The sequence below is a fragment of the Mesoplodon bidens genome (assembly GCF_964165515.1).
Source record: "Mesoplodon bidens genome assembly, chromosome: 19".
In the NCBI taxonomy this organism is placed as follows: Eukaryota; Metazoa; Chordata; class Mammalia; order Artiodactyla; family Ziphiidae; genus Mesoplodon; species Mesoplodon bidens.
The window spans coordinates 4,741,017-4,761,511 of NC_138179.1; the positions used below are offsets into that span (position 1 = coordinate 4,741,017).

The 20,495-nt window shown below is 48.5% G+C and overlaps 1 protein-coding gene and 1 long non-coding RNA gene across 2 annotated transcripts; both read right to left on the reverse strand.

Annotated features, from left to right (window-relative positions):
- Nucleotides 1-3,211: 3,211 nt before the first annotated feature.
- Nucleotides 3,212-6,534, reverse strand: LOC308607358. The gene is made up of 3 exons (XR_014013994.1): nt 6,376-6,534; nt 4,510-4,616; nt 3,212-4,022 (listed from the first exon to the last, which is right to left on the reverse strand). It is a non-coding gene; the product is annotated as an uncharacterized lncRNA (long non-coding RNA).
- A 114-nt stretch (nt 6,535-6,648) lies between these two features.
- Nucleotides 6,649-15,651, reverse strand: MRPS23 (mitochondrial ribosomal protein S23). The gene is made up of 5 exons (XM_081218301.1): nt 15,500-15,651; nt 14,506-14,676; nt 12,183-12,260; nt 11,402-11,528; nt 6,649-11,043 (listed from the first exon to the last, which is right to left on the reverse strand). The coding sequence occupies exons 1-5, from the start codon at nt 15,541-15,543 to the stop codon at nt 10,891-10,893; spliced, it is 573 nt and encodes a 190-aa protein (XP_081074427.1). The 5' UTR covers nt 15,544-15,651; the 3' UTR covers nt 6,649-10,890.
- Between the last annotated feature and the right edge of the window lie 4,844 nt (nt 15,652-20,495).

Sequence of the window (20,495 nt, forward strand, 5' to 3'; positions counted from 1 at the left end):
TTCTGGAGGCCAGAAGTCTGAGATCAAGTTGCCTGCGGGGCCGTGCTCCCTCTGAGGGCTGGAAGGGAGAATCCCTCTTTGCCTCTTCCAGCGCCTGGTGGTTGCCAGCAAAACTCAGCACTCTTTGGCTTGTGGTTGCATCTCTCCAATCTCTGCCTCCGTCCTCACATGGCTGTCTTCCCTCTTTGTGTGTGTCTGTTTCCAAATATCCCTCTCCTGGGCTTCCCTGATGGCGCAGTGGTTGAGAGTCCGCCTGCCGATGCAGGGGACACGGGTTCGTGCCCCGGTCCGGGAGGATCCCACATGCCGCGGAACGGCTGGGCCCGTGAGCCATGGCCGCTGAGCCTGCGTGTCCGGAGCCTGTGCTCCGCAACGGGAGAGGCCACAACGGTGAGAGGCCCGCGTACCGCAAAAAAAAAAAATAATAAATAAATAAAATACATAAAAACAAATATCCCTCTCCTTACAAGGGTGCCAGCCACTGGATTTAGGGCTCACGCTAATGCAGTACAACCGCGTGTTAATTTGATGACATCAGCAGAGACCTTATTGCCAGATAAGGTCACATTCACAGGCACCGGAAATTCGGACTTCAGCATGCCTTTTGGGGGGGAACACAATTCAACCCAAAGTAGAACCTTAGTAGGTGTTACTATACAGAAGAACTAGGTGGAAATACACCCCAATGGAAGGAAGAGAGAATCTAAGTTAGCTCAACCCTCATCTATCATAGCAGGAAGCCCAGACACTGTGACTGCAGTTGGTAAACAAGAAGTGGTGGTATAAACTATGATTTCTGGGAAGGTAATCACCAGAGGCACTAAAACCGGAAGTAGTTAACAGTGGTTGTTGACCCGAGAGACAGACCTGGGGTAGGAGGAGGCTAAGAGCCTGTTCAGGGAACTCTGGAGACATCTGAATATGGACTGGGTATTAGGTGATATTAAATTAATTTTTTTGGCTGCACTGCGCGGCATGTGGGATCTTAGTTCCCCGACCAGGGATCGAACCCGCACCACCTCCAGTGGACGTGCAGAGTCTTAACCACTGGACCACCAGGGAAGTCGCTAAATTACTTTTAATTACCATCTTATTAGGCTTAATGATGGTATTGTGTTGATGTAAGTAAAGGTCTTTTTTTTCAGAGAAGCAGGCTGAAGCCTTGGGTGAGGGAGGTCATGTCTGGACTTGCTTTAAAATTCTTCAGAAAAAATATAGGCGAGCAAATATGGCAAAATACTAATAAGGGTTAAGTCTACACGATGAACATATGGAGGATCATTACACTATTTTCTCTACCTTTACGAGTGCTTCCATAATCAAAATTGAAAAAGTGAAAAGATTTTAAATAAGTATTTAGTAAGTCTTGGAATGTGCTTGCTCGCCCCATCTTTGTGGCTCTTCTCGGACCCACAGACCCAAAGAATAGGCCTTCTGAGGTCTTGTAGTTCAACCCCTGATTTTACAAATGGCTGAAAAGGTTTAATGACTTTCCAAAGTCACAGCCAAGTAGTGGACGAGCTGGGGCCGGGCCGGGGTCTCCAGGAGCCTCAGCCTGTGCTCCATATACTGTCTCAAGTCTTCTCCTGCGTCGGTTTTGGGCTTAAGGGAGCTATTTTTAGATGTCAGTAAGAAGTGGCCGCACACTCAGTTCTTCTTTTGTTTCGTCTTGTGCTGTGTTGTTCAGGCAGACATCGCCTATGAGTTCTCATACATACGAAATTTTGACTATACCCTGAAAGTTTTATTCTCTTCAACGTGACAGTAAAGTACATTCAAGTCCTTTAGACCTTAAAGTAACCCCTTTGGGGTTTGGCAACGCATATGCCAGTTGAGCAGTAAGCATCTGTCATCTATCTTTCATTAATATTAATTATAAGTGGCCAACAGCTCAGGGGAACAAAGTCCTGTGGAGGAGAGTTTCCTAAATTCAACCTTCCTGACTTTACAGGTATTCAAAGTGGTTCTTTGCAGAAGCCAGTCTGAAGTTGATTTTGATTACTTCAGCAATCAAAAGGGAAGGAATAAACAGGTCCAACCTTAAGAACATGCTGGATTGGAGGTTAGGTTGCCCAGGGCAGGAGAGACCCGGCTGGAATGCTGTAGGACTATGGAACGTTCTGGTGCCCTTTATCTGCCTGGAGCTCAGGTTACCAGGCCGTTCCTACTCACCTGGCCTGTCTCCCGGGGCCCCTTCCTCTTCTCACACATCCAAAATTGGGAAAGTGAGGGATGGGGCAAGGTTGCCAAAGACAAGTTTGCCTTCTTAGGATTTAATGTGGAACTTTTCTGACAGTAAGCCTCTTGTTCTAACCTCAGGGGCCCCATGAGCGTGGCTGGCCAGCGAAACCGGGAGCCAGGGCTCAGGCGCAGTCACTGAGGTAAGCCAGGCCCTGGGCTGGGACCCTTCCTCCGCCCGGTCTGAACTGGAGACCCTGCCTCGCTGTGAGACATGACAGCCCAAGGCTGGCAGCAGTGACAGCAAGAGCCCATTGTTCCCTGAATTGTACCCTCAGGCGGCTGGAAGGGAGCCCAAGTGACACATATGCCATGGCAGGGGGATGGATCCCAGCAGGAAGCCAGGCCTTGGGAAGAGGATGCGCTCCAGGAGGGCGAGGGAGCCGTGACCCTGCCATGAGCTGGAGCAGGGCCATTTCACCTCACTTGGCAGGAGCCAGGGGAAGCTGGTGATAAAGCTCAGGATCCTCCCCTCTCCCCGTGTTGAATATTCTAAAGATAATCCTGAGCATGTCTAGAGTTTAAACTGAGCATGCCGGGAGGGGGTTTGAGGAACAGTGGGCATTTCCTGCAGGATTCTTTTTTTTTTTTTTTTTTTTTAATTTTATCTATTTATTTATTTATTTTTGGCTGCGTTGGGTCTGCGTTGCTGCGCACGGGTTTTCTCTAGTTGCGGCGAGCGGGGGCTACTCTTCGTTGTGGTGCGCGGAATTCTCATTGCGGTGGCTTCTCTTGTTGTGGAGCACGGCTCTAAGCACGTGGGCTTCAGTAGTTGCAGCATGTGGGCTCAGTAGTTGTGGTTTGTGGACTCTAGAGCCCAGGCTCAGTAGCTGTGGCACACGGGCTTAGTTGTTCTCTGGCATGTGGGATCTTCCTGGCCCAGGGCTAGAACCCCTGTCCCCTGCACTGGCAGGCGGATTCTGAACCACTGCTCCACCAGGGAAGCCCCGCTGCAGAATTCTTCAGCAGGAGAGACGGGACCATCATGCTCTCCTGCTGCTCCCCACCTCTCCCGAGGCCACAGTCTCCGGCTCTGTGCTCCCGGGAGAAGCCCAGCCCTGCGGCTCCACACCCACTGCCATCTTCCCACACCTGTATTTCGCGTAACCGTAGAAGGCTTGAGGGTTTACAAAGTTCTGCCCCACCAGCATCCTGTTGGCATTCGGCCCCCAAAGCATCCTTGGTGCCAATACGATTATCCCCACAATATAGACGGGGGAGCATTCCGCTGTTCATTCGTTCACTCAACAAACACACTTTCAAGGACCTATTAGGCTCCAGACCCTGTGCTGGGACTGAATGTGGCTTAGAAGGGTTAAGTGACCTGCCCAAAGCCGCAGTCGCACAGGGAGCATCAGGATTTGAACACGGTTCTTTTGACTGAGGCCTCGAGAGGAAAGAAGGCAGAGAGCTCTTCCTCCCAACGCACCCAGGTGGCACCCTAAGCCCTGTGCTCCTCTGACCTAGCATCCCGGGTGACCAGAGGCAGAGGGGTCCCACGACCCACCTGCAGACCAGCCAGGGACACATGGAGGGAGAGGGGCACTGGACGGGGGAAGGACAATGAACAGATCTTTCTGGCTCTCCGGACCGCACTCCCGTCCGACCCACCGTTTCAGCCCCGGCGCCCACGACCCCCCGCCCTTCACTGGGAGGAGGACCAGAGGGAGTTCCAGAAACTCCTGCCCCAATTGCTGAGCAGCCCCAGGTCCCAGAAACAATGTCTCTGAGGTTTTCTTCTGCTGGGCCTCTAGGGTGTGACCCTCTTGGCTTCCCTCCACAATCTGGGGTGCAGCGGGGAGAAAGAAAGGAGAAAAGTTTAACACAAGGAGGGCAGGAGAGCAACGATGAGGAAGGAAAGAAGGGGCAGAAGGAAGGCCATTAAGACACCGGTTTCTGCACACACACACACGTGCACACACACGCAACACACACGCAACACACACACTAACACACACACACGCACGCACGTACACACACAAACACGTACACACATACACACACGTACACACGCGCACACACGTACACACAAACACACACGCACACACGTACACACACAAACACATACATACAAACACACACAAACACACACGCACATACACACACATACGCACACATACATACACACACACAAACACACATATACACACACACAAACACATACATACACACACACAAACACACACGCACAAACACACACGCACATACATACACACACACTACCTGCCTAAGCAATAACTAAAGAAAAGCAAGTTTTTCAGTGAAACCTACCAGCATTGGGTAAGTTCCAATAGTGGACAAGTTTGCAGGCTGGTGTTTGGTTTCCTCCTTTGTCTTTTTTGATTGATTGATTGATTGACTGATTGATTGATTGGGTGCTAGAAGGCCGGAAGAAGATAAAGGAGATGGTAACTATTAGCGGGGAAGGGTGGAGAAAAGATAAATGGTTAAGCAAGCGGACACCATTGTTTGGTTTCTTCTGCATTTTGATCTAAAGCACATTCGTCTCCACCCAGTGGGAATCAACAGTTGCTGAGGCCTTCAAGCAGGGAGAGCAAAGACACATCTGATTTGTTCACGCTTATCTGCTCACAACTCCAAGAGGTAGATGTGAGTATTCCTGTTTTACAGGTAAGGAAATTGAGGCACAAGCTATTCATTCACTCACTCCCCTAATGTCACAAGACAAAGCCGTCTATCTGGGTTTCAAACCCGGGTCTGTCTCTCCAAAGGCCTGGGTTTTTCCCACTGCTCCGCGCTGCCCGCCTGCCTGCACCGTTCTCTCCCTCCATCCTCCACAGCAAATTCGCAGATGTGTCACTGACTGGAGAAGGTTAGAGAACACTGCTCTGGGCAGGGTCCCCAGGGGCTCAGCACCAGTTAGGTCCTTCCCCTTCTGCTGCTATTATGATGCAGACAGTGCTGGGTCCCCCGCCCCTTACCCGGTAAGTCTTTGTCATCTGCCCTGAGGCCCATCCGCTCCCATCTCTACCCTAACCCAGGCACCCCAGGACCTCAGCTTCCTAAATCTCAGGCAGAACACCATTTTACAAGGACACTCTCCAACCTTGAAAGGCAGGGTACCCCGAGGCAAGGAAATAAAATGATTGTGGCCGATCAGCATGAGAGTGCAGCGCCATCTAGCGGTGCTGGGGCCAAGGTCCCAGGCAGTGACATTTTCAAACAATCAATATCTCATTATTAACCATAATCACAACCTGATGTTTACTTTTGGAGAAATGTTCAGCAGCAAGGGATGCAAGTGCACTTTTCTGCATGTTTCAAGAGGTCTGCGATCCTAAATGCCACAATGACTATTAAACAGTGTCCTGCCCATGAGCAAACAGGAGGGAGCAGAGATTGATTGTATGTCTTTTCATCTAAGCTGCTCACCAAAAACAAAGCATCCACTGAAGCGACTGACCTTTCACTAACTGCTGGAAAGAAAATGCTTGATAAATAATAAATAGACCACTACTGGATGTTACTTAGAATCATCTTTTAATTAAAAGAACTGAGCAACTAGAAGGTCAGGGGACTGACATTTAAGTTCCAGTCCAGGAAGAGCATCAATCAAGGGTAAAACTATACCCCAAATGTAATTTCATTGTCAGCTCACATTTAACGAAAATCCCTTCTCTGTCATCTGCCCCGATGGTGGGGGCTAGGGGGTGAGCCACGGAGGCGGCATTCGTAGGGAACATAGCACTTCACTTCCAGCCTCCCTTGCCTTCCCCCAGCAACCTTTTCATTTTCATGCTGCAGCAATAAACACTTGTCTGGTTCAGCATCTCCACAGAAACTGCTCCAGTGCTGGGCTCATCCAATCGGAGACCCACTTGCCACACTGAACGCTACCCTAGGAGTGACAGGAAAACCATTTCCTGCCTTTTCCACAGGAGGGCAGGTGCCCTTCCTCCATCAGCTAAGGTGACCTCAACCAAGCTGCTCACTGAACAACATGCTCAGGCATCCATCTCATCGAGCACCATCAAAGGCTCAAAACGCATGATTAACCCAGCCAGCCGGTCCTCCACCTTTTGGCTGTTCTGGAATAGAACGCAGAACACAGGGACCAGGAACAAAGTAATAACCTTGCCCCCTCCCACCCCCACCCCCCAAACACACATGACTCACCTTTCCTTGTTCCTAGCTCCACAGTGCCAGCCTGCTTCCATTATCGGAGCCACACCATGTCACATGCCCCAGGTCCCAGATAGTCAGGGAAACAGCCTGGTTCTGAGCAAGGCTTGGTCAGAGCTGAGAGCCTAGAAGGATGGATAAGGCCGCACAAGGCTAGCATGCCTCATCTGGATGACCAAGAACAGGGGCAGGCACCAGTGCTAGCCTCAGAGAAAATCTTATCATCCCACCTGAATGACTTTGTTTAAAAAAAGAATCTGTTGAATGTTTTCAAGTGGCAAGCCATCATTTATTTAGGGGGACGGGTATCATTCTAACAAAACCAGGAATCCTTTGGAGGCACAGGTTTTCTGTAATACCACTTTCACTATCAGGAAAACAGGACATTAAATATTATATAGACAGTCCCCGACTTACAATGGTTTGACTGACGATTTTTAGACTTTACAATGGTGCAAAAATATGCATTCAGTAGACACCGCACTTTGATTTTTGAATTTTGATATTCTCCCAACCTAGCAATATGCACTGTGATACTCTTTTGTGATGCTGGGCAGGGCAGCTTCCAGCCAACCATGAAATCACAAGGGTAAACAACTGATACACTGACAACCATTCCGTCTTTCACTTTCAGTACAGTACTTAACAAATTACATGAGATATTTGACACTTTATATAAAAATAGGCTCTTCATTAGATGATTTTGCCCAAGTGTAGGCTAATGGAAGTAAGGTAGGTTGGGCTAAGCTCTTATGTTCAGTAGCTTAGGTGTATTACATGCATTTTTAACTTACGATATTTTCAACTTATGATGTGTTTATTGGGACTCAACCCCATCGTCAGTTGAGGAAGACTACACAAAATTACAAAAAGCCTTGTGCTTGCCTTTTAAGGACACACAATCAAGGATCGGTTCTACCCAACAAAAGCAAAAGGAGAACTCTGTAAAACCTGGTGAATCTGGGACCACTTCAACAAGCCTATTTAAATGATGGATGATGCAGGACCTGTTTCATCTGCTGACTTTCTTGTTCCCCCATCCTGGCTCAGTCCCCACACCCTGTGTCTCTCTACCCTCCCCCTGGAGAGCTCATTCAGTCTCCTGGCTCCAACCCTTACCTGTGCTAAGGTTTCCTCCGCATCTCCCAGACACCCAACCCATCTCTGTCTGCCACTTGAACACTGAGCCATGCCCTCTAACTCAGCATGTTGAGAACTGAAGTTCTCTTCCCCACCTTGCTGTCTGTTCGTGATATCGCTATTCTGGTCACTCAGGTTTGCGACCTTGAAATCCCTGCCTTCAAGTGGGATGGCTACAGAGTCCAGAGTCTTCCTGACATGTCTCTTCTTCCCTCCCTCCCTGCCCACTCCCCCAACACTGTTCTTTATGTCACGTCTGGGTGAACCTTCCTCTGACCTGAGAGTTTTCACTAGGCGTCGCTTCCTTGCTCAGACTTCCTTATACCCACTCAAGTCCTCTGTGCACTTACCGAGCCCACCATGATCTGATCCCATCCTATCTGCTCAGACCTGTCTTCCGCTGCTCCTCAAGAGAGTAATAACGGCACCTGCCACACATGCTACAAGTGAGTTTTGCATGCATTATCTCAAGGAATTCTCACAGTACCAACTGGAAGCCAAAGAAGCAAACGTCATCCCTATTTTGTAGTCAGAGAGATGGTGACAGGCACGAGGTCACACCAGTACAAACTGGAACCACCAGAACTAGAACCCAGACCTTCACACTTGTCTGCTGCAAACTTCACTGTAACCTGGACACATGCCTCCCTTGGCTTCAGCTCAGCAAACCCACATGGAGGGTCTACTCCTGATTTAATGATTTAGTGCATACAAATAAGAATTTCTGCTGCTGTTCACACCCTCAGCAGGGAGAGGATAGTTACCTCTGGCATGGAAGACCAGGGTCGACCAGGCAGGAGTACAGTGGACCCAGGGTGCGAATGCAGTGAGCGCAGCCTGGAAGTGTCTCGACAGGGACCTGAGACTCAATTTGGATGTTGGTAAATCTCGCGAGCAGAGATAGCTTTTGAAAGGGCTGTGAAGGTATGGTTTCTAAAGACTGCAGTGGCAGGGAGGTGCTCCTGGCAAAAGAAACAGCACACACACTTCACATCCCACTTGCCCTTCAAGGCTCTCCAGGCAGTGGTCCTAGACTAGTCCAGGGCTGATCCCTCTCCCCGACTCTCTCTACACTTCCGTAATTTAAAAGGACTCCTGTTCCTCTTGTTTTGAAAGTCAATCTTATCTTCCCAACTAGATGTTAAGCTCCTTAAAGAAAGCCAAGAACGAGGTCACACTTCCATTCTCTCCAAACACTACAGGGACCTGGCGATGGCTTTTGCCCACACTGACCATGGGAAGAGTTCTGAATTCCCCAAGGAAGCTTCACACCTTTGACAAAGTTTTATTTTTTTCTTTTTAAAGATTTCCCATCCTGGCTTTCTCAGAAGCCTAGACTTTGCTCACCCACCCCCCTAGCAGCTGCCAGTGGGGAGGGGGGTGGCTGTTCAGGGATCCTTCTATTTGGGGCGCTGGGGCTCCTGGGTTCTCTCTCTGGCTCGGGGTGGGGGACAGGGAAGGCGGGGGCACGCTCCCAACCCAGCCCCGCAGCACGCAGACCTCTCCTCATATCGTGCAACCCAACCCGGCTCTGTGTGAACTGGCAGCCGCCACCCAGCTGCTCACATTGACATTCCCTCTGACTATGTTTTGATCACTGAGGTTCAACCTAAAGGTTTGCTACGCGTCCATATGAAAGATCTCTGAGGCATTAAGTGGAAAACAAGGTACAGAACAGTATACATTGTGTCCCCCTGTACACACTCAAAATTATTTCTGGAAAGAAAGGTGATAGTGGTGGCCGCAGGGAAGGGAAAATGGGAGGGCCAGGGGACAGGAGTGGAAAGGAGATTGACTTTTCACCTTCAAATTTTGAACCATGAGCATGTATAACTTTTTCTTTAATTATGCAACAAATAATTTTTTTAAACGTCTTCGTTACTATGACAAAGAAACCACCTTGGGCTTCCCTGGTGGCGCAGTGGTTCAGAGTCCGCCTGCCGATGCAGGGGACACGGGTTCGTGCCCCGGTCCGGGAAGATCCCACATGCCGCGGAGCGGCTGGGCCCGTGGGCCATGGCCGCTGAGCCTGCGCGTCTGGAGCCTGTGCTTCGCAACGGGAGAGGCCGCGACAGTGAGAGGTCTGCGTACCGCAAAAAAAAAAAAAAAAAAAAAACACCTTTTAAATCCCAGAAAGGTAAGGTTTCTGAGAATGAGGGAACCACAATCACTCCTCTGAGAACAGAACCAACTGCTCCACCTGCCGCAGTCTTCCTCCCAAGGCCAGGCCCGGTATCTGGCACCCAATGGTTGCCTAATGTCGAATGGATGTAATTTAGTTCCCCATCTAAATGTAAAGCATTCCCTAAACAAGAGGAATTGTACAACAGTGATAAAGGTGGGGGGGGGGGAAGCAGCATGGCTGAGAATGGCTTTTGCCTCATGTACTCACTGACCTTCCATTACCCGAGCACCATGTGCAAGGTTACAGTCTGTGGGGTGTGGGCCCCGCCCTTGACATGCCAGGAGACAGAAGGGACTGCACACAGGGACGGGGCGGGGGGGGGGGGGAAGCTACACAAGTTTTAAAGTAAGAAGTTTCTGGAGCAGCAAATTACTGATAGCTGAAAACCAATAGCTGAAGGGTGTTTTATTTATTCAGTAAAAGATAAGGAAATGAAGAAAGCAGGAGAGTTGGTAAAAACTCGTAAGCACACCCTGACACCAGGGAGGAAGGTGGATGCCGGTGAAGAGCGTCATCCCTCTTGGCAACCCAGTTACCTACAGAGAAGTCATCTGAATTCGGTCTTCAGCAGGATGTAATCATTCATTCATTCAACAAATCTTTCCTGAGCAGCCTACTACCTGCAGGTCTATGCTAACCATCTCCAGCACTCAATCCATGAGATTATAGTTTTGGCCTTGGTCCATCATCAATGATAGGTCCTCATTCTTACTGCAAAGCACAAGTCAGCCTGGCCTCTCAAGCAAAAAGTACAAAGATTAGCTGCAGACACAGTTGGCCAGGGAACCACACCTGACGTGCAAGTAAAAGTCTGATGGATCAAGAGAAGAGAAACATACCAGAGAATCAAATGTGACCACAAAACGCCAAGCAAACCTACTCAGAATGAGTCCCATTCAAACAATACTTTCAAAGGTCTCCTCATGCTATTTACAATTTTAAAGTAAATTTACTTTCTAAGCACCAAGGAATTCTTTAATACCGCCCTAACATAAAAGTTCACATAACTGCTTCTTCAAACCACGATACAGAGCTTTATGACAACCTAGAAGTGGGAACCAAAAGAAGGCAAACGTGATGCCTTAGAGATCAAGAAACATTTACACAGTTCAACTGTTAAAAACAGTACAACATTCATGTAGTGAATCCGGTTTGGATGCCAGTATACACAGCATACAAGGTCTTCAGGGAGGTGAGAGACCTGTCGACTGGTCTCCAGGTGCCCCCAAATGCTGGGCCTGTGGATCTTCTTTCAGAGACTGGTTTTCCTCCAACACAGTCTGGGGCTCAACACCCATGGGTTCAGATTTCCAGGCAATGTGACTACCATCCTGTTGCTTAAAAGACCAGATATAAGTACGTCACACAGATGTTATGACTTTCACTCAATCAGCTGAAGCTATATGACTAGCACGTTCTATCACTGACTCAAAAATCTAACATTAATATCTCAGGTCAAATTTGATTACAACAAATAATAAACATGATAAAAAGTCTCTACAGAACCACAATTTTAAAAGCCCTCAGGACAACTCACTTGTTCCAAGCAGCAGTCCTTACCACAAAATTCTAGTCGATTCAATCTAACAGTATTTGACCTGGAGCCACGGTTGGGGAAAGAAAACCAAGCCTTCCTTTAACCTCTGACAAACAGACAACCAATCCTAGTAATAGTTTTGCTAATAAAATACTCACAGTCCTTGCTTCTCCTACTCGTCTTAAAATGACACCTTCTGCCAATAAAGCCTTCCCTGCTTCCACAAATAACTTCTCTTCATCTGTTTCTCCAAGTTTCTGTAGCTCAGTGTACTTCTCCACAAACCTAGAATCCCAAGCAGTCACATCTTCAGTCTGTATGTTGAGAGTTGTCAAGACATGCTATTACACAGTCCCGAGTATTCCCTTAAGAGAACTTCCTAGGGAGTCTGGGATTGACACGTACACACTGCTCTATTGAAAACAGATAACCAACAAGGACCTATGGTTTAAAAAAAAAAAAAAAGAGTTAATTAAAAAAAAAAAGAGAGTTTCCTATAGGAACATCTTTTTTTTTTTTTTTTAAAGAAGATGTTGGGAGTAGGAGTTTTATTAATTAATTAATTTATTTTTGCTGTGTTGGGTCTTCGTCTCTATGCGAGGGCTATCTCTTGTTGTGGCAAGCGGGGGCCACTCTTCATCATGGTGCGTGGGCCTCTCACTATCGTGGCCTCTCTTGCTGTGGAGCACAGGCTCCAGACGCGCAGGCCCAGTAGTTGTGGCTCACAGGCCTAGTTGCTCTGCGGCATGTACGATCCTCCCAGACCAGGGCTCGAACCCGTGTCCCCTGCATTAGCAGGCAGATTCTCAACCACTGTGCCACCAGGGAAGCCCCTATAGGAACATCTTTTTCCTCAAGTGGAATGCAACAAAACCCCTCAAATTGACAACTAAATCCTAAAAAAAAGAAAGGTAACCAAAGACTTACGGAATGGCTTACCGTTGACAGGTAGACTTGAAGTTTGGATTGAACAGATCAAAAGCTTTTTGACCAGATCCATAGGTTGAATAAAATTTCCTAGAAAGTAAAAAACAACACAATATAAATCTCCAGTTCTAGATCATGGCCAAGAATGGAGGAAAGAGTAACTGCTGGGCCCTGAGGAACTGAGTATAATGTGACCTACAGACCTTTCTTGTTCGTTTTAAATAAGCAATGCATGCACATGGTAAATACATCAGATGTTACAGAAAGGTTCCCAGTGAAAAGTAACACTCCTCCTCACCTCTGTACCCTAAACTCCCAGGCCCCCTCCCCTTAAGCAACACTAACCCGTTTCTTGTGTATCCACCCAGGAATGTTCTATCACTATACAACCATACATGCATCTCTCATTCCCTATCCCCAGCCACACTGTTCAACCCCAAGGAGAGTAAACACATCTTTCCTTTTTACTTAATATTTCTCAGAGATCATTTCAAATCAGGGCACATAGATTGTTTCTAGTCCTCTGCTACTTTAGACAGTGTTGCAATGATTACCTTTATCTATATTTCTTTGTGTACCGTGCAAATAAGCCTGTGGAATAATTTCATAAAAATGGTATTGCTGGGTCAAGGTATGTGCCTTTGTAATCTGGCCATAGATGTTGCAATGATTAGACAGTGTTGCAATGATTACCTTTATCTATATTTCTTAGTGTACCGTGCAAATAAGCCTGTGGAATAATTTCATAAAAATGGTATTGCTGGGTCAAGGTATGTGCCTTTGTAATCTGGCCTTGCAAACTGCCAGAATGCTTGCCAAAGGGGCTGTGCCAACTTATACCCACACCGGGAAGGCAGGAGACCGCCTATTTCTATACACCTGCACCTAATGGTATCTTCCGACTTTTTGACCTTTGTCCATTTGACAGGTGAAATATTATAATTCATTGTAGTTTTGCATTTCTTATGAAACAGGTTGAACATCTTTTCATGTCTAAAAGCAAATGAATTTCCTTTTCTGTGACCTGTCCACGTTCTTTGCCTATTTTTCCTTTTGGTCTTTCTCTTATCGCCTCATAAGCAAACTTTATAGCAACATAAACAGGAATTAGCCCTCTGTCATACATGTTGCAAAATTTTTTCCCAGTATGTCACCTGACTTTTGATTTTGCTTATGGTAGTTTTTGTGTGCAGAAATTTTAATATTTTCATCTATGGCTTCTGGGTTTTTATATCATGCTTAGGTAGGCTTTTATCACAGAGATTATTTTTTAAATTATTCCATAGTTTCTTCTAGAACTTTTACGACTTCATTTTTTACATTTAGGTTTTGATGAACCTGAAACTTATTTTGTTGTTTTAAGTTCTTAAAAATATCAGAAACACCAAAAAAAAAAAAAAAAAAAAGGCCAAAAAGATAAAGGTTCAAAAAACTATTTAAGTATAAGATGTTATTATTTTGGCCTTAACAGCAATACAAGAGGAAGCAGTAAACTATTCCACATTCTCCAGTGAGCATCACCCAGTTCCACTGCTACGCACACAGTAGAAGCACCAATGATTTTAATGTGTAAATGACCTTGAAAGCATCCTGACCGAGAGCATGCAATGAACCTGAGCAAAAAAGTACTGAAAAAGTATTTAATGCCCCAAAGATCTCTGAAAATTTACAAGCAGAGCCAGAACGTACTTGTTCTCCTCAAAGGAGTGTCGTGGGAGGAAAAAAAAAAAAAAAGGTTCGTCAAGTGAAAGGTGCCTAAACCTCAACAGAGAAAATGACTTTATAAATTGTTTTCTTACATCCAGGAATAGGGGTAAGAATAAGGTATATGTATTAATTTCAATTAGGCACAATCTCTGATCTTAACATTTAAAGAGAAAAGAAACTGTACACACTCTGGATACTAAAAACTGACATCCGTATTTGAGGGAAAGGGCTTTGTCAGTGAATTCCCAGGAAGTTGACCTTGAGCCTCACTGTTCTCATGACTAAAATGGAGAGGAGGATACCGACCGTGCAGGGTTGAAGTAAGACCTAAATGAGATAACGCTGGTTAAGGGCTTAGCACGGTGCCAGCCACCAAACAGATGTGCAGAAACAGGTAGCTATCACTGCAGTGATCAGTCAGTTGTTGGGCTCCAGATTCTACTTCTCCGAACTTCTGCTTCTCTCACATCGGGGAGGGGCTCTGATTCCCTAATCCGGCTAGATAGACAAGACCGGCTCCACAGAGCAAGCCCAGACTCAATTCCTATTTACGTTGTCAGACTGCTGGCTAAACCTTTGCTTCTAAAGTTCTGCAGCCCCCTGTCCACCATACGGGCCCGGTACTCACGCTCTAATCCGATCCTCGTGGTAGAAGATGTCCTGGATGTGAGCTTTCGCTTTGCCGTATCGCAAGCGGGGCCTTCGAAAAACCGGCTCCCTCAGTGGCGGGAAGGCATTATATATGTCAAACCAGAGGGGCTTCTCCTTCAACACACCAGCCCGAATCAGGTCCCGCGTCCTGCAGGAAGGGTAAAGAACGAAGGTCAGAGGGCTTCCCTGGTGGCACAGTGGTTAAGAATCCGCCTGCCAATGCAGGAGACACGGGTTCGAGCCCTGGTGCGGGAAGATCCCACATGAGACGGAGCAACTAAGCCCGTGCTCTACAGCCTGCGAGCCACAACTACTGAGCCCACGCGCCACACTACTGAAGCCCGGGCGCCTAGAGCCCGTGCTCCACAAGAGAAGCAACCGCAATGAGAGGCCCGCGCACCACAACGAAGAGTAGCCCCTGCTCGCCGCAACCAGAAAAAAACCAGCGCACAGCAAGAAGATCCACTGCGGCCAAAAATAAATTAATTAATTAACTTAAAAAAAGAAACCAAGGTCAGTCAGTGAATCAGTGTAGCCGCAGCCTGGGACACCGACGGGGTCACTGAGTCCGGAAAACAACCGGAAGGAGGGCAGAGCAGGAGGTCCCCTACCTACAGGTAAGATGTTTCCATATTCCAAACCAACCTAACAGTGCTCGGGAGTTAATCTTCCACCTTCTTATGTGCGTCCCACCCCCCTCGCCCCATCCCCGTCCCGACAAGGAAAATGCAAAGACGGTCCCGCCAGGCCCATCAGCCCCTTCCTCCCTTCCTCTTCCTAGAGACCCCCACTCGGGGAGCGGAGAGGTGCGACTGAACGTGAGAGCTAAGAAATTCAAGGGGTGACATAGTCAAGCACATTCTTCAGAAACAGGAGAGAGCACAAGAGAGGCCTGGCCGGGCTCAGACCCACCCAAGAAAGGGCGTAAAATGGGGAGGCGCCCTCGGCCCACCCCGGCTCCGAGTACGCACCGCGAGAAAATGCTCCCCACGGTTTCCAGGCGGCTCCCCGCCATGCCCGGCGCTTGGGATCCCGTGCGGCTCCTCGTACCGGAACCGGAAGCGCCCGCAGCAGGCAAAGTGACTGTAAGTCGCGGGCCGAGCCGCGGATCTGGGCTACCGCCCCGGCCCCAACGGGAGGGCGGAGCCAGGCAGAAGCAAAGGATGGCCGCATCGGCACGCCATCGGCTACACGCCAGGTTCAGACAGGAGCACTCGATAGCCGAGCCGCCAGGGAGGGAGCGAGCCAAAGCCCGGCGGAGGCAATAAATGACCGATCCAGGGGAGGGGTTAATTGTGGTGGTTGCTTTCCCCTTTCTGGCCTTACTGAGCCAACTCCGCCCGAGAAGACCGGGCCGTGCGGAGGGAAGATGATGGGGAGAGAGGAGGGAGGCGCAGCCTAGGTCCTGGGAGAGCCAACTAGGCTAGGAATTCGTAAGGCAGAGAGAAGAGGTCACCAGCTCTAGGTACGGGCTGCACCTAATTTTGGTTGGAGTCAAAGACTGCGCGGAAGGAAACCGAGGCCCGGGGAGGAACGTCACCCGCCCAGGGTCACCCTGGAGCCCAAGCCTCCGTCCTGCGTCTCCTACTGTTTAGCGCTCCCCACTAAACCCTTTGGCCCTGGAGCGCCACCTGCATGCGCTCTGATAGGGATGCTGCGGGCAGCTAGTGTTTTCTCCCCGGGAGGCGTCGCTAGCTAGCTGTTCCTTAGAGCTTGAAAAGTGAAAGTGTCCGGAACAAACAAATTCCGAGAAGGAAACTCAAAAATCTGGGGAAGTATCCTCTCAGGATAACCTTTTGTGCCAACAGTCATGCTTTGCGTAAAGTACCCCATAGAAATTAAAACACAATTTCACGAGGATATTTGTGCAGAGATCGTCATTGCAGCATTGTTTGTAATGCACCCTCCCATCCATCGAATGGGAGATGGCTGGAAAATTATGCTTCATAAAATCTATGGAGTCCTATGCAGCTATTGAAATGAACGAGCTAGATCCATACGTATTGACCTAGATGAATGCCCACGACTTATTGTTAAATGAAAAAGGAAATTGCAGAGGTCTTTGATCAAAAGAAAAAAGAAATCTTTTAGACGTGTTTGTATGAGGATAGAAACTATGTGGAAAGGCACCCACGGCTGTGAACATTGATTATCTCCAGTGAGATTGCAGGAGGGGAAGGGAGAATTTTTTTTCTTTATGTATCCCTCAGAGTTTGACCTGTGAAGAGTTTGTATTCATTTTTGAACTTTTTAATCCAGAGAAATGTTCTGAATCACATACACACACAATATTTCCCGGGAGCCCATTATCTTTGTCATCAAGAAAGAGTGTCAAATCATCCCAGAGTCCTCCCTGCTCTCTGGGAGGCTGGTGAGGTGGAGGGGGATGTCTGATGAGCAGTTAATGCTTGCTTGTGTTCTCTCACCGGATGCACACACCTACCCACAGCTGGCTGTTGTTATCCCCATTATAGATGAGAATGTGAGGCCACAGGGGGTTAAGTAACTTGTCTGATAGGTAACTGACAGAGCCAGGCTTCCAGCCCCACCTGGGCACTTTCTAGGACCCCACAATGCCTCCTTAGCCATGCCTCCGGCTGGAGACTGATGGGCTGAGGAACTCAGGCAAAACTGGCCCCAGGGGCAGGGGACAGGGTGATCTGAGACTGAGGGCCAAGAGGTGGGTTTCACTGCTGCCTCAGGACCCTCTGGAGCAGGGAAGAGAGAGCACAGCTCTGGCTGCCAGGCCAAGCGTGGAGTCCTAGGCAGGTCTACAAGACTTTGCTCTAGGGAGAGCAAACATACTTGCAGCTAAATATAGTCTTCCCAGGCTTCAAAACAAGTTTCTAATTCCGTCCAAGTAAGAACTAGCTGCCAGCCCAGACCACAGACACACTTCCCTTCTCCCACTCGGGACTGCCCTGTAGGCCACTGCTGTTACCCAGTTACCGCTGCTAAAGAATTAGAAGAGCTTATTCCAAGTTCAGGGAGGGGAGCCAAAGACCCAAACGCTCGATGGGGGAGGAATTGCAAGGTGGCAGTTTTCTCTCTAGGTCTCCTTGGGCAAGTCCCTTCCTCTTCTGAGCCTTTCAAGTTTCCCCTCCAGCATCCTATTTCATGCTTCTGTGACTGAGAACGGAATGTTGTGGGTAGTGTAAGGAACCATGGAGATGGGGGAGCAAAGATGGATTGGGAACCCTCTGAACCTGCAACAGAAAGTTGCATCCCAGGGAGCATTCATTCATCACGTAGGAGGGAGCTGGGGGCCGCAGAATGGACAGTAGAGGTTTTCTGTCTTCTCATCCGGGCCTCTCAAAGCTGCAGGAAGCTGATGCACTCATGCCATGCACCACACCAGGGACCTGGATTATCTCCTTCAATAGTTCAACTGCCTGAGGCCATAGATCATGTCCTGACAATCTTACAGATAAAGGAATAGAGCTTGTAAACTCTCCAGAAGGTCATATTCCTTCCACAATACCGCTTGGCCCCATTTTGTCCCACTGCATCACACTGTAGATGTGCCCACTAATCCTGTCATCTTGGGCACTTACATAACTTTTCAAGCCTCTCTTTCCCCATGTAACATCTGGCGGTGTCTGTTCTTTGCCAGAGTAAAAGCGATCATTCATGTAAAGCACACATCACAGTGCCTATACATAGTAAGTGCTTGTAACAGGCAAGTCTAGTGGCTGTTACAGCATCACTTCTGCTGTTGTGTCCTGTAATCCACTGATTGCCACCTGAGACTGCAACATTTTGATGATATTTCATAGATGGCCTTAATGTTTTATTTTCTTGTTAAATGATCCGTTCATCCCACAAACATTTTGGCGCCCACCTGACCCTGTGCTGAGTCCTGGAGAAGCTGGCTGTCCAGAGGGGGAGACAGAGAGGCAAATGCATAATTGACAAGTTACGTGCTGAATAGCTTATTGACTCTTGGGTAGCTAGGGCTGCCATAACAAAATACCACAGACTGAATGGCTTAAACAACAGAAATCTATTGTCTCACAGTTCCGGAGACTGGAAGTCAGACAGAGATCAAGGTGCTGGCAGGGCTAGTCTCTTCAGAGGCCTCTCTCCCCGGTCTGTAGATGGCTGTCTCCTCCCTGTGTCTTCACACGGTCTTCCCTCTGTGTGTGTCCACGTCCTCTTCTTATGACTCCAGTCATATTGGATTCAGGCCCAAACGAATGACCTCATTTTTACTAAATACCTCTTTAAAGATGCTATCTCCAAACACAGTCACATCCTGAGGTACTGGGGGTTAGGACCTCAGTGTATGAAGTTAGGAGGGACACCATTCAGCCCACAACACTGATCAATAAGGCCTGGCACTGAGTGGCTTCCACTTGCCTGCCCAGAGCCACACCCACTCTGTGCCCTTCGTCACCCAGCTCTGCTTCCGCCCCCGGAGGCTGACTTCTGGGACTGCATCCTCCAGCCCCTTGCCCTCTGTTTCACCAGTGGGAGGCACTGGCCAGGGACTGGGAAGAAGGCGGAGACAGAAGTCATTCCCACCCCTCCTCCCTATGCAATCCAGGACCATCTAAAGTCTTAGATCTGCAGGGCGGCCTCTTCACACCCAGCTCTCTCCCCAGGTTCCAGTCTCCTCCCTTCTCTTCAGGCCTAGAGACGGCCAACTGTGCCCCTCTGTACCACCCGTAGGGTCTAGGCCATCCCTCACGGCTTCCCTACAGTCTGCCCACATCTTTGTAATTAGTGCCCAGGAGTTTGTCTGACGAAAAGAACAAGAGCATCTCCAATAGCAGAAGAGCTTTGGCAAGTGAACCCCCCAGCATGCTGATGAAATCACGAATACTGCTACTCACCTTTGGCAGAGAGCCAGGACCAGAGAGCAGTTAGATGTTGCTTTAAAAGGGGAGGAAAGCAGTAATATATATTCAATCCACAGGACAGGGCCCAGGAAGAGGAAGGGCACGGAGGGGGAGGGGGGGGGCGTCTTCAAGGAAGAGGCAGGAGTGGCCCCTCTCACCTCCATGCTGTTTGTCTCCTGGCCCAGACCCTCCCTCCTTGGAGGCCCACACCTCCACTTCCTTTCAACAGTCAGTCGGGAAGGCGCTTCAGCCCCAGCACACACTCAGCCAGGCTGCATGGACGTGCCCCCGGGGCTGCTGGTTCCCTCACCTTCCCTCTCTCACTTTGCAGGCCTGGTGTTGTAACTGTCTGCTTGTCTGAGTCTGTCTAGCTGGGCCTCTTTGAGGCAGCGACCAGGATTCTTATCTCTGCCTCCCCACACCCAGCCTGGTGCTTGGCCCAGAGCTGGCTCATAGAAAGAATTTTCTAGCTGAACAGCACGGAGAAATAAAACCAAGTTAGAGCAAATGAGGGTGCAGTGACCTCAGCCCTCCTTCCTGGAGGCCTTCCCTGGATACACCCATAGGGAGAAAGCTGTGGTGGAATGGAAGCAATCCTCTACCCTATCAGGCCCCTGGTCACTTCCCGTGCTGGCTGTCCTCTGTGCCTCACTGATAGGAGAGATCCCTTTTATAAACCTCTGAGCCTCAGCTTGTCTTCTGTGAAATGGGCATCATTGTAGCACCCACCACATAGCCTTGTTAATACCTATAGTTAACCAGTGGGTTAACCACTGTAGTTAATACCAGTGGGTTAATACTTGTAGAGTGCTCAAAACCGTGCCTGGTGTATAGTAATTGCTCAGTAAACAGGAGTAATGATAACAATTTCTGACCATTCCATGCCTAAGAGCAACAGATCACAATGTATTCAATCACACTTAACAATTAAATCTCATCTAACAATTTTCAAGACATTTTCTTTCTTTTCTTTCTTTTTCTTTCTTTTCTTTCTCTCTCTCTCTCTCTCTCTCTCCCTCTCTTTCTCCCTCTCTCTCTCTTTCTCTCTTTCTTTTTTCAGGGATTGAACGCAGGCCCTCAGCAGCGAAAATGTGGAGACCTATCCACTGGACCACCAGGGAATTCC

Bases quoted from the DNA above. Each gene is read 5' to 3' on its own strand.
- MRPS23 (XM_081218301.1), bottom strand. From the start codon at position 15,543: ATGGCGGGGAGCCGCCTGGAAACCGTGGGGAGCATTTTCTCGCG. The intron at 14,677-15,499 runs GTGCGTACTCGG...CCCTTCCTGCAG, and splicing joins GTGGGGAGCATTTTCTCGCG to GACGCGGGACCTGATTCGGG. The intron at 12,261-14,505 runs GTGAGTACCGGG...TTTACTTTCTAG, and splicing joins CACGAGGATCGGATTAGAGC to GAAATTTTATTCAACCTATG.